The sequence below is a fragment of the Prinia subflava genome, chromosome W (assembly GCF_021018805.1).
Source record: "Prinia subflava isolate CZ2003 ecotype Zambia chromosome W, Cam_Psub_1.2, whole genome shotgun sequence".
Lineage (NCBI taxonomy): Eukaryota > Metazoa > Chordata > Aves > Passeriformes > Cisticolidae > Prinia > Prinia subflava.
This window is the reverse complement of record NC_086282.1, coordinates 3,346,559-3,364,218: the sequence shown is the minus strand read 5'-3', so window position 1 is coordinate 3,364,218 and position 17,660 is coordinate 3,346,559. Positions and strand designations below refer to the sequence as shown.

At 45.8% G+C, this 17,660-nt stretch overlaps 1 protein-coding gene across 1 annotated transcript in view; it reads left to right on the top strand.

Moving 5' to 3' along the window:
- LOC134563376 (ephrin type-A receptor 5-like) overlaps window positions 1-3,382 on the top strand; it is a 234,604-nt gene extending 231,222 nt beyond the window's left edge. The window contains 1 exon segment of the mRNA XM_063421260.1: window positions 2,817-3,382. Coding sequence (XP_063277330.1) covers window positions 2,817-2,922 — 106 coding nt within the window. The 3' untranslated portion in view covers window positions 2,923-3,382.
- Window positions 3,383-17,660: the final 14,278 nt, after the last annotated feature.

Below are 17,660 nucleotides of genomic sequence, written 5' to 3'. Positions count from 1 at the left end.
ATGCTTTTCTCCAAGTTTCAGACTGCTTTTTTCCGGCATAACTTGCTAGAGTGTCAGAAATTATACATCTGTGAAATACATGGTACTGGATTTCAAAAGAGCTCAGCTTGCACTTTAGATACCTTGGGAAAAAAAGCTGATTTTTCAAAAAGTGCCACCAGAGCAGGACTCAGCAGGGGGAAGATGGATGTTGTCTCTTTTAAGAATCAGATCCTGTATTGTGTTGGTTTTGGGGGTTGGTTTGGGTTTTTTGGGGGGTTATTTGTTTGTTTTTTTTTAATCTCTGGTGTGAACTTCCAACTGTGCTGTGTACATAAAATAAATTGCATGTAACAATAGCATTACTTCATTTTCCTTCATTATTACGATGGCTTGCTGAACTAGTTTCACAATTCAGTGAAGGCAGAAATGAAAGCATGTCCCCCTGAGAAGGTAGACACCTTTTGCAGGTGCTGCAGCCTTTTCTCTGCCAGGTAAGGAGCACTGCCGATGTGTCTCATTGACCTCCTTTGCTCTGTGTCCCTGATGTTATGATTTCCCTTTGCATCATCAAGAAGCATTGCTGAAAAGAGGTACAATAATGAAATTATGTGTTTAGCTCGAAGCAAAAAACCTGGTATTTTCCAAATCAAAAAGCAGAAAACACGACAGTCCTTGGAGAAGTACAGATCTAGCTTTTGGCTTCAAGTAGTTTATATGTTAATGTATTAGCCTTCACTCAAGACTTTTTATTCAAAGCAGCATTCATCTGTGTAATTTTTGGACATGGTTGGTTGTACTTGCACAGGAGTTTCTGTCCAGAATGTGAAGCTGCTGAAAGAAGCACACCTCCATGGGTGGCTCGTGTGAAAATGTTTTGGTGTTCCTTGCACTTGCTCGCCTGCAGTCCAGCACACAGCCCTGCTGTGAACTGTAGGCCAGGTTTGCAATTATGTCTCAGGTGATGGTTGAGGTCCCAGGTGTTGCTGGGGATTCCCAGCCCTTGCTTGAACGTAGCAGCGTGGTTTCCAAACAGCAGCTGCATGTTCAAGTTCACATCTCAGTGGCTTTTGGTGGAGAACTTCCTCCTAAAAGAATTGCACACAGGGTGTCAGCAGCTTGGGGATTCACAAGTGTACAGGCAGGACCATAAGGCACAACTTTGAAACATCCCTAATTCATTCCAGTCTGGAGGTAGAAAGTGAGGGACTGATATTTTTCTAGTGGAAGTCTTCAGACAAAACACCACATCTCTTATAGTCAACCTGCTTCTCTAACAGCTTCTGTGTCTTGTGCTGGAAACATATATGCAACTGTTGTAATGTTTCTGCTGAGCTTTTATTCCTACAATGTCACGGTTCTGTGTTTCAAGACCTCAGCGTCTCCACGCACGGCCAGCCCAGGACACCGTGACTATGGACGAGGATCAGTTCGTGCGCCGCACGACGATACTGATTCCTGTGGGTTCTTTGTTTCGAGAGATCCTTGGCAGCGATGTTAAAGTGACGAACAGAGGCAGGATGGAAGGCAGTGAGGTAGCAGTGTTTATTGTGCGGGCAAGCGTGATATCACAACTGCCCCGAGGGGTGGTTCTGCGTAAACTTTTATCCAGATGGTATCAGGGAGGGGTAAAGGCAACACAACCAATAAAGGGGATTCTAGGGACCGTTACACAGATGCGATATTCAACTTTTACCAACCAAGGGAGTGGGGCGAAATACAAAAACTCGCGGGCTTCATGACTGACAGAAAACTGACAGTTACGTAACTTGCCACAGGGGTACACGAGGTGGAGAGGGAACAAAGGAAGATATAACAAACTTAATAAACCAAATTTAACACACTGCCACACTACAATTTCTTTGTTAACACTTTTCTGCCCAGTAAGAAATCTCTACAATTACACTCTGCCATAACTGATGGCCTTACCTGGCTTTAGAGGTGTCATTGAATCTGATAACCCAAGGTCCTGCTGCAGTATCTCCAGGAGATGATTTGTCCCACTCCTGTCTTTGGATGGGATGAATTGTATCCTCGAGGTGCCTCTTTTATGCCATTCACGTGAATTACATGAAAGTGATTACCTTCATCTGTACATCTGAATTTTGGAGGGTGGAGTTGATGACAAACAATCTTTCCTCCTGATCCTGCATTTTACATTAACTGTCTTATTTTACAGCTTTCCTGTAATGGTAGCCCAGCAGACAGAATCAACACAAATGCCCTTGGCTTCTAGAATTCACCTGCCCAAAGCAAAACCAAATGTGGGTTTATGGGAAGATTTACAAAGACTCAAAGGAGATCTGCTTTGCTAATTCTTGTTGACTTTAAGGAGTCATCAGGATGGTGGCCATGCTCAAGGCTTTTGCCATTTGTGTTTCTTTGGCTTTCCCTCATCTGAAGAGGAAGAAAGCACAGATTGACCTCACTCCTCACTGCTCATATCCAAGATTAAAGACCAGCCTCTCCCATGGGAAGAGGAAACAGCAACGTTGGCTTTCTTACATGGCTTTTCTCTTGGAAATAGGACTTTTCATGCCTAGAAGAATCCTTGGCCAAAGATGATGCTGATACTTTGCTGTTTGGCCTTTCTCCTTGGCCACCAAGGTGATCTCATTCAAATCACATCACCTCTCTGAGATGCTGTCAGCCATTAAAAAAAAAAAAGAAAAACTTTACAAATGGGGAAAATAAAACCTGCCTACTAAACTTGGCTCTGGGAGCTGCCAGTGATAACAGGTAGGCACTGGCAGCAGCAGCAGCGCATGTGGCGCGTGGTGTGCGTGGCGACATGTGCCTAAGAGGTCCATGGAACCAACGTCTGCTTTCTCCCACAGGGATTTGAGACGTCTGGGAGTGACACTTGTTGGTCACCAGAAGAAGAAAATGAACAGCCTTCAAGAGATGAAGGTCCAGTTGGTGAATGGGATGGTGCTGTTGTAACATGGTTTTTAAAGTTGCTTCCTCAAGTGGGTTGGTCCAGCACTTTGTACTCTAGCCCTGAGATTTATTTTGACCAAAAAAAAAACAAAAAAAAAACCAAGAAAACAAGAAAAGATAAAAAGGGAAATTCAGTAGTTTCTATAACTGAAGGATGTTGGCCTCTGCTGCAGCATTTCTAAAGCAGTGTTTGACTAAAGTTTTGCTTTTCTTCCTATTTGTGTCCTCATTTTCATGAAGTCAATGTAAGATGCATGGAACGTGGAAATGAATCTGCTGTACATGAGGTTAACCAGTCTCAATCTTCAGCAGTGATGACAAGCCTTCCACCATGTGTTGTCTGTACATGGGAGGTACATATATATATATATATATATAGCACCTTTATATACTGAATTGCAGCAGCACATGGTAAAGGGCTGACTTGAATGGAGGATTTTTGTGGCCATTCATAGACTTCCAATAGCTGCAGTTTGCTGAAATATAACTTTGAGTCTTACTTGTCTACAGAAGTGTATCAAAGAGCAATATGATTAGATTATTTCTCGATAGATATTTTGTTTTGTAAATTTAAAGAAAAGAAAAGAAAAAAAATGCTGTTACACAGCATTAAGTTATAGAGACTAGCATATAAACATGCTGCTTGCTCCATGGCAAATACAGTACAGCGTGTATATTTTGTTTTCCTCCTGTGTTACCAAGTTCTTTTTATTTGCTCTTTGGGGAGGATAGTACGTGATGAAGATGTATATATTGTACAGTTTGCTACGCATCAGGTACAAGATTGGGGCTCTTTCCTTGGTTTGTTCCTTCTTTCCTCCCTCTTTTACTCAGTCTCCCTTTTGTGTTACCCCTACGCTTTCTATTTTTGCTGTGGTTTGGTTTGATCAACACATAAAGCCTTCAAGAGTTTTGATTATGTATATGAGCTAGAAGGAATTTGCATAAATAAAAGATGTTGCCCCCTCTTCCTTTACACCATGAATTGAAGACATCCAGAAGAAGAGGAGTAAAACATCTGGTTCTTGATGGCCTCCAGCAACAACGTGGCATCGATTTTTCTGTGTCCTGGCCAAAGATAGCATGGGATTGCCTCTGCACAGGTGCTTCAGCCCGGTAGCCATCACGCAGTGCACCCATTGCCTCTGTTCCCGGAGCCCAGGAGAGAACGCACGAGGTGGTTTTAGCTGTAAGGAAGGAATTTTGTTGCTCTTTTTCTGATGATGTGGGTTAAGTCCTAGGGGACAGTGTGGAAATGAGCCTTTGGCCATCAATTGTAGAGATTTTGTAGTATTTCTCCCACAGTGGAACTGTACTGTCTCAAGCTGTCTCTCGGCATTCTATGTTTGCTGTGAACTTGGCCAGTTTGTGACAGAGCACAGAGGGGAGGGAAGAACAGAGTAGCCCAGCATGGTCACAGTGATGGCATCCTGAGGGCAAGGAGATGCCATTCGTCTGGGGCTAGCACAGCTCAGATCAGGACTTGGTTGTAGCTGGGGTTCAGTGTATCCATTAAAGCCCATGGCTGGTATTTTCAGAGGGACCTGAAGGCAACTCAATCCCCTGGGAATCACACCAATAAATATTTTGGGGTTGTCCTCCTCTTTTTATTGTAGATAGGATTAAACAGCACAGTTAATTTGGTATTCATAGGTTGGGCTTTTATTTTGTGAAGACTTTGATAAGACCTTTAAAACAGCTCAGTGGATTGCAAGACTGTTGTTTCTGTAAATGTATTGCTTCCTTAGGGTTTGGATAGCATCTTGTGGCATCCTTCCTTTACAGTAACATCAATATATGGAGTTGCTATAGCTCCCTTCATACCCAGTGCTGCAGAGCCAAGCCCAAAGAGCTCAGAGCCAAAAGGAGGCCTGTGTCCTTCATGTCTTGCAGAAACAGGTGTTGCAAGGCACCCAAAACTGTTTCAGTCTTTTATTTCCCCTAGCCTTTGGATGAGATTTGATACACAGAATGTTTTTTTAAAAGAAGGGAAGCATCTAGGAGAAGAGGCTGAGTGTTTTTTTCCTTAGCAGCAGGGCTTTGTTTGCTTCTTTGGGCACTATTTTCCTTTTCTGAAATGGCCCCCTCCATCTCTGTTCCTGAGTTCCTCAGGAATCAGGAGAAATACCAGGGAAAGGAGCCACAGCAAGGTCTAACAAATCTTGGTAGAGTCATTTCTCATCCCGTTGTTTCATTTTGGCAGACACCAGACCACAAAAGAGGAAGAGGGTATCAAGACAACAATTTCGGCACGGAAAAGAGATTTGTCATGTAGTAAATATGATTATTAGAGCTGTCAGCAGAACAGTCTTCAGATTAATTGTGCCTCCCTGTCTACAATGCTTGGGAAAATAACATGTAGGAAGACAGAAATGACTCATTTTGTCAGGAGGAATCGTTCATTTGCCTGTATCCATTGGTGGCACTGAGATGCTATTAGCAAATATGTAGCACTTTCTGCCCATCATCTCCACTCATTCCTTTCCTGTTGGCTCTGTGGGAGGAGTTGAACTCGTCTGTTGTTTTTTTTCCTGGGCCCTTAAAAGCGAAATCCCCTTTTCATCATTTGTATTGCTGGAATACCTACCAGATGCTGGAGTAACCTTCAAAATGATAAACCAGTGGAAAACAAAACTGTTCTTAAGCCAGACTGCATTTGTAAATAGAGCACCTCTTATCACTTCCTCAAATAAATAAATAAATAAATAACCTTTTCTATTTATTTCAAGAGCTGTTCTTGCTACAGATGTCTGTAATAATAGACTTTGTCTTGGGTCTAAAAATTAAATGTTGTTTTAATGTATAGGGTCCAAAGGTTACAGCTTCTATGTCCATGAGCAAATTCCAGAGACAAATGAGGTTTTCAGTTTCCATCCAAGAACTGCAAGTATTTCATGTGTTGGGCATGATTATATGTATTGAAGTGCAGCAGAACAAGAGGACAGCAACTTTTTTGGCAGGTTATGTTCTTGGAAAGGGCTGTAGGTGAATTTCCTGCCCATGGTAAGTCCAAGCACTTTGCTCTTCCAGCTCGCTACTGCTGCAGCTGAGCCAACAGATTCTGTTTTTTCCAGTGTATTTCGCTGATAATTGAGAGGGAGGTATTTCAAAGGATACAAAAGGTGGAAAGGCTTGATTTCATGCAGTTTTTCATTTTGGGAGAAGGAGGTGTCCCCAAGAACGGCTTGTGTAGACTGGCGCCCTTTCATTATGTAGCTACCACTTGGAAAAACTACTTGAGCATTAAAAAGGAAACCTGATATAAAAGGGAAAAATCAGTTTAAATTTTTATTTATTCCTCCTATATGTTAATAGTGAGAAGAAAAAAATATGATGGTCGATTTTTTTTTTGTCTATTCAATGTTGAATATAATGTAGAAAGTCCCAGCACTCAAGAAATTGTGACTCCTTGGACTACTGTGGACTTGAAATTAGATGTTAAGGCAGATGTAAAATACATCAGCAGCAGTCTTAAGATTAACACTTAGTTGCCAATCCTTTATTGTAATTCCTTAGAGCAGGTAGAGCAGGAGCTGGTGCATCCAGCGCTGCCAGAGCTGCAGCATCTGTCTCAGCTCCTTGCATCAGTGTTTTAACTCACAGGAGACTGTAGCACTGCTGTATTTATTCCTCCCATTTCCCCCTCTTTGAATGGTCTCTATGCATTTTGCTTGTGTACATGGGGTTTTTTTGTAGTGTACAATACAAAATTTTCTAGTTTTTCATAAAAATAAAAACCTTTGACTAACAGCAACATCCAGTTGTGGATCACATATGCTTGACCCCTTGACTTTCCACAAAGCATCAGGATTTCCCCTCTTGGAAAGGAAATAAATTCTCTGTATTTTTTCTCTCCTAAATGCAAATTTGGTGCTACTCTTGTGGTCCCCGAGGGAGAGGCCGTTGGGATGAGTGAGACATGTAGACCCACATGAATGCATCTGGCCTTGTTACAGGCGGTTCCCACTTTTCTCTGCTTTGGGGGGAAAATATGCTTTTTTAGTCTAATTTCTGTGGCAAAGGGCCTGCCAAACAAACCAAGCCCCAGATCAGTCCCTTACCACATATCCCTCAGAAATACCTTTTTTTATGATTTTTTTTTCCTCCCAAGATGTGATTTTCTTTGAGTTTTTTGGGAGGGACCCCAGCAAACCCATGACCAGCTGGAGCAGCCACCACCACATCCCCTGCTCCATGGATCTGGAGGCAACCACATGCTGCAGAGGGGCATGGGCCAGCCTTAAAGAGAGGTGAGAAAAGCCATAGGTGGGAAAGGCTGAGAGCCAAGGGGGAAAAGACTGACCTGGGAAAGGTCTTAATGGAGGTGGTGATGGGCAGCCACCATCCTCTTGTCCACTGCTAGAGGACAAAGGGAAGAGGTGCACACATGGGTATTGTTTCTCCTGACATGACAGGAAGCTGTGGCAGATGATGGGTAGTGGTACACTCACACGGTGGCCAGGAAAGGCATGATATGCTGGGACAGCAGGGGAATGCTGCCTTATATATTAAAGGGAGCACAAGGTCAATTGGATTTGCAAATCGAGGTTGTCAGCAGCTTGGATAAAATCTCTCTGGATTGATGTGCCAGTTCCCATGCAGTGTTTTCTTGTGCAGCTTGAGGTTGTCCACTGCTGGACCATGATGGTGGTAGATGCTGTAAGGAATCAGAGGGGCTCTGAGGACAGAGGGAAGAACTGGTAATTTGCCCATATAGACAGCATCCTTGATAGCTTCTTGGAGGCAGAGAGCCTGCTAAGGGGAAAATACAAACATGGGGAAACTTCCATTGAAAATCAGAGCTGGCTGCAAACTTCTTCCACAATGTTCCATCTTAAGTGAGAACTAAGGAATTAGGCAATTTCCATGAGCCTATGTGCTCAGATTGGCTTGGGACCAGCTCTTAAACAAATCTCAAATCAATGTTTGCCTATTATTTTCCTCTGCTGGGCTCAGAGTGAGAAAAGGCACTTGCAGTTCATGTGCACCAGCTAGTAAATTCACCTGCACAGAAAGGTAAGGTGCCTTTACCTTCAAAGTGGGTCCTTAAGCACATGCCTGACTTGTTTTTTGGGTGGTTCTTCTGCACAGCCTCTGAAAAAATGTGCAACTGCATCTCAAGTCACAAACACCAGCCCTTGTGAATGCTTAACAAGCTGTGCTCAGGGTAATATTCTCTGCATTGCTCTTGTTTTCAGTAAAACTGAAATGAACTACAAGGCAAGATGATGGCTGTGCTGGAGACATTGAAGGGCAGCTAAACAGTAACTTGGACTAATTTTCCTATCCAATAACATAAGAATGGGGCTGAGGGGGCTCTGAACCTCTCCCCTCCTCTGCCAACCTGGAAGGGTTCAAGCCTGTAATGCCAGAATCCCCAGAGGATGCTGTGGCCCCATGTAACCAAATTTCTTAGAGATTGTGGGCACAATGTGCTGTGGAATGAGATTTGAGCTATCCCAAAGTGGGCCTCAGTTTTGGGCCTGCTAGGCCTCAGATTTTGGCCTGCGTAGAAGTAGATAAGCTTTGTGGCGCAGTTAGAAATTGGGTTAAGGTGTGGGCACAGACTGTATGGGGCAAATAGAGTGAATATAGCTGCCTTAAACTGAAATAGTGTACATACTTGTTCACGCTGAATGCCAATAGAAATGCACCTGCAACTGTAAACTATTCTGTACTGTATAAAACCAGCCATTTCGAGAATAAAGAGGAGAAGGTATGTTATTAATCATATTGATTGGACCTGCATTTTTGCTCCGTCTCCAACTCCAGAGTCCCTTTTTTCAGTGGTGCCGTGGAACTGGGACTTCTTTTCTGCTTTTTATTTTTGCTTCAATGCAGATTGTATTTTGATTTTATTACGCTTCAATGCGGATTTTATTCTGATTTTTAAACTTTTCGTTTAAATATGGATCTCGCTTGACTGCGGTGAAACTCTCTGCATCTTGGGTTGTCTTGTGTATAAGATTCGGACTGAATATTTGACCGAACGGGACACAAGCACCACTGAGCTTACAGAGCTGGAGTTGGAGACCGTGTTTCGTCTGATTCACCCGAAGGGGAACAGCGACACGCAGTGGAAGAAAGAGGTAAGCAGCTGACGCGAGGGAGACAAAGGATTTTAAAAGCATGGAGAAGGATTTTTGTGCAGCAGTGCAACTCTTAGCAACAATTGCCTCAAAAAGGGGCGAAAAGATAAAAGAAACTGATATAGAACAGTTAACCCTATGGGCTTGGAAAAAAAGGAAAGTTAAACCAGCCATCGTTTCTCTTTAGTGAAGCAGAATGGAAGGAAATAGATGAATTATTATGGGACTCTGTTATTTCGCAAGGGAAAGAAGAGAAAATTTGTTCAGAGTTAGGCGTGATTTGGAAAAAAGTGATAAATACCTTGCAAACATTCTCTGCGGAATGCAGAGCCACCCAAGCTGCATTTTTGGCTTTGGAAAAGCAACTCCCCTTCCCTCTGATCCGGGGGCGTCCCTCTCCAAGCCAGAAGAGCTGAAAAAACCATCTAAAGTAGCGAGGTTTTTAGGTATAAATTCCACGCATCCCATCAGAGGCAATGCAGCTCCGCTTTGCTCTTCCCTACGTGAAGTTGTAGATACAGCAAATAATCATGTGAACCGAGCGCAGGAAGTGCTTTCACCAACGCCCGGGGAGAATGAGAGTGAACAGGAAACATCTCGGCCACCAGGCTCAGGGGGCGTGGTGAAAGACAAGGAGGCAGGCGGGGCTGAAGGCGGAGCGGGGCGGGCACAAGTGACGCAGCAAGGAGGCAGAGTTCAGGGTGGTGCCGAGAACGGGGCGGTGTCAGCCTTCTCCCTACCGGAAAAGGAGCTGACATCATCGGCACATGTGATCAAAACAAACATGGCTGCCCCCATGCCAGCTTCCGAAAACCCGGACGCAGCTCGATCTGAAGCCCCTGTGCCCCCGCAGCCTGCATCAGCAAAACCCATCACCCATCCACAGGCATCCCAGTGCCCTCTGCCAGAATCCAACTCTGAGGGAGAGATTTCTGAGCCTGACGTTCGTTGCACACCTCGACCACCAGAAAAGATGCAGAGGTCGGATGAATTGCAGCAAATAATAGCTAAACTCGCTGAGCTTTCTAATCGCCAGAGCCAATTAGAGCAACAAACAATTGAACATCCAGGATTTCTCCACAAAAAAACACATGCTCTGCCAGCTTTTTCATCTCTACAAAGTAAGCAGGCATTACTGCCTGCTGCCCAGCAGATGGCGCTGTCTACCAGCCAAACAGACCCAATTCAGAAGCTCTGGTCCACCGTTAAAAAAAGTGCCATTTTGGACCGAGATTACACAGCTGCAAATTTAATAGCCTGCCCAGTGCTAATTGAGCAAAACACCCCCAAATGGCAACCGCACGAGTGAAAAGTTTTACAGTCTGCCAAAAAACTGTAGTCAACCACGGGATCAGATCGGAGGCAGCAAAATATATCATACAGTATATTTTTACGTCTGATCTTCTCTGCCCGGCAGATTGTGCAAGTATAACGACCTTGCTGTTAACTCCTTCGCAATTTCTTATTTTTGAAAGAGAATGGAGACGTCTTGCAACTGAAGAAGCAAACAAACACCAAACACTAGGAGATCCATTTTATGTTATACAACCAGATATGCTAATTGGACACGGAGCTTACGCAACTACCAATGTACAACTAACTTTTCCAATTGAAATCCATCAGCTGTCTCAGGCATTGGCCCACAAAACTTTGCTGCTAGCGCCAGATAAGAAAAAGCCTGCGTCGTATGCAAATACTAAGCAAGGAGCTACCGAACTATACAGCCAATTCATCGACCGTCTATCTGCAGCTCTAAAAGATGCCCCAGATCTACCCACAGATGTGCAAGAGCATCTATTTCATTCCCTTGCTTTTGAAAATGCCAATGCACGCACCAGGACTGTGTTAACCTCCCTTCCCCAAGGTTGTGGGGTCAATGAAATGTTAGTAAGAGCAGCCAGAGCAGAACAAAATAATCAAACAGCAGCATTCACAGCAGCTATGCAAGATGCAATGCAGCAACAGGGACATATTATCGCAGCTGCATTGACAGGAAAAAGCATCAGCCATTCCAGCAGCAACAAAAAACCAGAATCCAGCATTATTTGCTTCCGCTGTGGTGATACAGGCCATTTTAAGTGAACCTGTCAAAAGACTGTGTGGTGTCACAAATATAATGCAGACACCCATGCCACTGAAGCTTGCAGAAAACAGGGAAACTTCAAGGCCAGCACGCCAAGGCAGCGCGCCAAGACACAAATCAATGCCTTGACCCACAAGATCCCAAAAATGGTTTCTTAAACAAGAACAGGCCTGCTACATGGGGAAGTCTTGGCATAGATATAACAACAGCAGAAGAAGTTACCCTGCAAGACAAAGAGGTAACCCTGATTCCCACCGATGTACATGGACGAATGTATAGTATGATTTCTCCAGTTGGAGGTTTATTATTAGGAAGATCCTCCACAGGCAAACAAGGTGTAATCGTAGTTCCAGAAGTCATCGATGCAGATTACACTGGACAAGTGAAAATAATGGCTTATGCTTTGCAGCCACCTGTGACTATTCCAAAAGGGAGCAAAATTGCTCGAATTATCCCGTTTGAAAATATTCTACTGTATCATCAGCTACCGAAACAGCCAACTGAACTAGAAAGAGGAAATGGAAACTTTAGATCAATGTTTTCCTTACAGTGAGCCTAAAAGATCGCCCATGAATCACAGTGAAATTACAACGCGATGACGAAATCGTCACCCGATCACCACTTCTCGACACGGGCGCGGACATATCCATAATAAATCAACTGTATTGGCTGCCTGATTGGCCTCTCCAATCTCCCTACACCCACGTTGTGGGGGTGGGTGGCATGAGTGTCCCCTTAATGAGCGTGGACCCTATCCATATTATCTTTGAAGACAATCAAGTCATTGTGGCTCAACCCTATGTTATGCCAATGCCTGAAGAGATTCCAGGATTATTAGGCAGAGATGTGCTCTCCCAGATAGGGATGGTCCTAACCACTAACCAGCATTTTCCTTGATGGCCACTGCAGAGCAGCCACCCATTTTAAAAATCACCTGGTTGACTGAAACTCCTGTATGGGTCGAGCAGTGGCCAATGACAGAAGAAAGGCTGCAAATTACTAAACAATTGGTACAAGAGCAACTAGAAGCAGGTCATATTCGACCCTCAGTGAGTCCATGGAACACACCAATTTTTGTTATCCCCAAAAAATCAGGAAAATGGAGATTATTACATGATCTCTGCAAAGTCAACAAGCAAATGCAAGCAATGGGTGCTTTACAACCAGGCCTGCCAGCACCAACTATGATACCTCAAGGGTGGAACATCGTTATCATCGATTTGAAAGACTGCTTCTTCACCATCCCGCTACATCCACAGGACACTCAATGCTTTGCCTTCACTGTGCCATCCATCAACAGAGCAGCCCCAGGACAGCAATATAAATGTACTGTATTACCCCAGGGGGGCCAGAATTCACCTACAATGTGTCAATTATTTGTTAACTGGGCTTTGCAACCCATTCGTCAGCATTTTTTTAGTGCAATGATCTATCATTATGTCGATGACATTCTTATTGCCACCAAAAAGCCATTGGCAGAATCAGAATTGAACTGGCTGATTGTACAATTGAAACATCGTGGACTGACTGTAGCCCCAGAAAAAATACAGCGATCAGCTCCTTGGAGATACTTAGGTTGGCTGATCACAAGTGCACAAATTCGCCCACAGAAAATCACTTTACACACCATCATTTCCACCTTACATGATGCTCAGAGACTTTTTGGAGACTTACAATGGGTTCGTACCATCGTAGGAATCACCAATGATGATTTACAACCATTTCTACCGTGGCTTCATGGCAGCGATGCCAGCAGTCCCCGAAAGTGTACCCCTGAACAACAAAGAGCTTTAAGTCAGGTATCAGAAAAGTTACAACGTGGTTGGAGTGCTCGTCGCATAGAGCATCTTCCACTGTCACTTTTTCTTTCCAACGCTGATGCCAGTCCATTTGCCATTGTTTTTCAATGGCAAAAGAAAAAGGGGGAACGCCTGTCTAAGTTTAGGTCAACAGCAAGTGTGTTAGAATGGGTGTTTTTACCTGTGCAACCAAAGAGTCGCGTCATGACCAGAACAGATGCTCTTGCTGCGTTGATAAGAAAGGGTAGGGACAGAATTATAGAGACAGATGGAAAGGAACCAGCAGACATCAGTGTTCCTGTGAGAAGTGAAGATTTAGAATGGAAGCTGCGACATTGTGTGCATTGCAAGAAGCATTGCTTGGTTTTACAGGTGTGGTTCACAACCAGCAGCCAAAAGGCCCAATGTGGGCTCTAATTACACGTTATCAATGGCTAGAGAGACCTTTGTGCTCCTTGACACCAGTTAAAGGCAGAACAGTTTTTACAGATGCCGGCCGAAAAGCAAAAAGGGCTGTGTGTGTATGGCAACAGCAAGGAGAATGGATGCGACATTTACTTAAGAGTGAAGCAGGAGACAGTCTGCAAACCCTTGAACTGAGAGCAGTGTGTTGGGCTTTACAGACCTGGAACAAAGAACCACTCAAAGTTGTTTCAGACTCTTTATATGTGGTTGGAGTCATGCAAAGAATTGAGGATGCACTCATCAGGACCACTCAAAATCAGCACCTTGGAGAACTGTTTTTGCAATTAAGAAGTGTACTGAAACAGTGTCAGCATGCCTTTTGTGTTATGCATATTCGCAGCCATCAGTGCAACAGCGGATTAGGAGAAGGCAACTCACCAGCAGACGCTGCAGTCAGTTGTGTTGCCCATATCCCTCCTGAAAACAAATTTGTAAGGGCTCGTGACAGCCATGAGAATTTTCATCAAAATGCTAAGGCCTTGCGTCATCAATTCCAAATCTCCCTGAATGATGCACAAGGGATCGTGCGTGCCTGCCCTCAATGTAGTCATCATGGGCCTGGCCTTGGCACAAACCCAAGGGGAATGAAAGCTTTAGAATTGTGGCAGATGGATGTAATTCATGTTCCAGAATTTGGAAGATTGAGATATGTCCATGTCACTGTTGATACCTATTCTAAATTTATCTGGGCCACAGCGCAGTCAAGCGAGAGAACTTTGCATGTTGAAAGACACCTGACTGTTTTGCAGTGATGGGAGTGCCTGCAGAAATTAAGACTGACAATGGTCCAGCCTATCACCGTGGAGGCCTAACCAGGAAAAACAGACTGGGGACACAGATCTGGGTGCAACAACAGCAGCAGGGCAGAAGAACTGCCCCTCAGTTTATTTGCCATTATATACCTGTGGCAAGGTGACCATGGATTGGAGAAGGGTATCGCCACCTCTCCATCACATTGGCCCAGGAGGCTGTCATTCAACCTCCCCTTCTCTTGGAGAAAGAATTCATAACATTGCCAATATTTACAAAACATGGTCCTGTGTTTACAATTCACCAGCGTGAGAAACTGCACATTTCTCCTTTAATATGAATGCTCAGCAAACCAGGAAAATTCATGGCAACATCTCACCCTTTTAAGTATATTAAAAAAGAAAACAAAAAAAGAAAAATGAACAATTCTATGACAGGAAAAAAGAAAGAAAAAAAAACCTGTATAAAGTTCACCGACCTTCATTTAGGTAACGGTGTGAGGGCTACATGTTGGTCTGATTCTGCCTTTGCTACCCAGGGTTTCACCCTGAACCCCTTGCAATAACTTGCTCAAGATATCTCGAGCATAGTCTAACATAACTCAACCAACACCCTCATATATTTAAATTTTTATAAGATACAAGGGAATATACGGTGCAAAAGGCAGGAGCATTCCAAGAAAAATTTAACCACTCAATTGAAAATTCTGAACCCCAAAAGTTCTGTCCCAAAACCACAACCCCCAAACAACGTGCCCTTTCCCCACAGAGGTCACAATGGCTACCATACATAAAACTGAGCCGTAGCAAACAATTCCTCTGAGTCCATGATTAACAGTCCGCTGGCTCTCAGTATCACACTGCTTCAATCAGTCCTTGTCCAGCAGCTCCACAGGATCCAAAGTCTCTATGGAGGCCATATAGGAAAAGAGAAGATGCCAGTCCGTGTCCATGTCAATCAGATCTCGAAGAGGCTTCTGTGATGGGTGGCACTAGGGTGGCACTGCGTGCACAGGGTTTCAGGATCAAACAGGATCAGTCCAATGCACCTGAGGCAGCTCAGCAGACTTTCAGCGGCCGCCTTCTTAGCATGGATCGCAGAACCTGAGGATAGAGAACTTAAAAACACAAATTGAGCAATTGACTTTTTCTCAAAGAATGCATGCAACATAGGATGTGGACGTAGAAACCCACTGCAAGGTCCAAAGAAAACTGACCATAGCTATGTGGCAACATCAACACTTCCTACACTTGAGATGATGGCTGTACACCAGCCAGAGAATTTTGCTCTTGTTCTAGAGCTTGGGAAAGTGTTTCATCCCCCTGACGTCTTCGTCTTTTTCTTCGCCTCCAAGTTTTCGGGCTTGGCGTGGGCTCAGCATGACCCACTGCTTTGCAAGTTTCTGCAGTATGGTCTGGACCCCCACATTGTGCGCAGAAAAACAAGGGAGTCACTTTCTGTGCCTCCTTTTCCTGTTCTCCGCTAGGCTGAATATCTGCCTGTGTCTCATGTCCAGCATTCTGCCTCTGTTCAGCCGGCTGTAAAGCAGCCGTTGGGGTCATCACCATAGAATCACAGGTATTTAGAACTGCACAGGTCTGCATCATTTTCAGGACATTAGAAATCTCTGGAATGGTCCCCAGGAGCCTCTGGCAAGCAGAATTAGCATGGCTCCGTGCTAATTGCTCCAATAATATCAATCTTAAGGTACTATCTTTGACTCTCATCTCTAAAAATTTCACCAGACGCAATATAAATTCATGAAAAGCTTCCTCTGGCTTCTGTGCTATGTCTAAGAAGTCTTGCTTTGGGGAGAAGGATAACTTGGTTTTTATCAATGCAGATATCCCTACGTATCTGCACGAATCTAAGTGCGAGAAAGGCCAGCTTGCACATCAGGGCAAGCATATTGACTCCTCCCCATAAGTAGGTCAGCTCCGACCCCAAACAAGGGATCGTCTCGAGGCAGGTGTCTATTTATGACAGCCATTTATTTGTCCAGCTAGGGATTTCCAACTCTTCTCAAAGGTAAAAACCTGTTGAGGTTCAAGCATCACTGTTGCAAAACCTCTTACCTCATAAGGAAAGATCAGATTCTCAAATTCTGCACTGATCCATTGAATTGCCTCAGTGAAGCTTGTATTATTTTCTGCCACGTCCCTTAATAAGGGAAGTGGGACTGCCCATGATGGGTCATCATGGCTATGATGCTGTGGACCCACGTCCACAGCTCCCTGAACTGGCTCGGGCAAAGCTGCATCTTCAGGCAGCAGCTCCGTTATCTCAGCAGCCTGGTTTGGCTGGGATGCAGGACTAAAAACCTCATCCAATTTCATGACAGGAAAAGCGTGCACCTCAGAAAACTCTTTTTCCCCGTTATCATCTCCCACAGCCGACCCGGACCCGTAGGGGGGGCGGGCGGGGGACAGTGACTCGCTCAGACTCCTCTCTGAGCAGGGGGGCGATTGTCGCGCTGGGCAGGGGGGCGTGGCCGATCGGCCACAGCTTTCAGCTCCTGCTCGGCCAGCCGATGGGTCGGTGGCGGGGGCCAGAGCCGGCAGCAGCTCTGCGGCGTCAGTGCTCGGCCCCGTCCCCTCTGAACGGAGGGGGCGCGCGGCGGGGCCGCGCGGCGGCGCGGGGAGGCTCCCTGGAGCAGGGGGGCTGCCCGACGCGGGGGGCGGCGGGACAGGACCCGCTCGTAGCAACCGGCATGGGGCAGGAACCGGGCGGGCGGGACTCGGTCGAGCCGGCGGCCCGCCCTCCGCGGGTCGCGCGGGAGGGAAAGGGGGGGGCGGCCCGGCGGAAACCGCGGCGCGGGTGGGCGGCGCGGGCGACCCCGCGGCGGGCGGGGCCCGGGGCGGCGCGGGAGCCGCCCCTGGCGGGTTCCTCCGCTGGAGCGCGCGCGGCGCGGCGGGGGGCGGGGGGGACCCGGCGCCGGCAGAGTGGCGGCGGCGGCCCGGGACGGCGATCCCCCGCGCTCGGCGTGGGACCCGATGCCGAGCGCTCCGCCCCCTCGGCACCCCAGCTCCCCGCCCGGCCAACCGCGCGGGGAGCGGACCGAAAAACGCTTCCCATTCCTTCCAAAAACCCCGCTGGGCGCGCCCAACCCCTGACATGGGGGCCGGGATCTCCCGCATTGGCTCTAACCCTGCATCAGAGCAATCCTCGTCAGAAGCGACAGAGCTCGCAGGGGAGCCAGTCCTGCTTCCTGTCGAAAGCCCAGAATCAACTTCAAAGTCCTCCCCAGCCTCTTTTAAAAGTGGGAAGACTGTTGTCCATGCCCGTAAAAGAGTGCCTGCCTTAGAGTTTCCGTCAAGGACGGCAGAGAAAAGTCTTTTTCCCAGGGTTCTCCATGGGCCAATATAAAGTGCCTTTTCAGCAGTATAAAAAATTCCAAGTTTCTTTCCCCAGCTAAACAGTTCTCTCACGTGTTTCCTGGTCAAGTCAGCGTCACGGGACAACAAAAAGGAGTGGAGCAGTTCCATCATCAATCGTTCCTCTGAGAACATCGTGGGTTTCTTCTTTTTGCAGCTGTAGAAGGCAGATTTTTTTCTT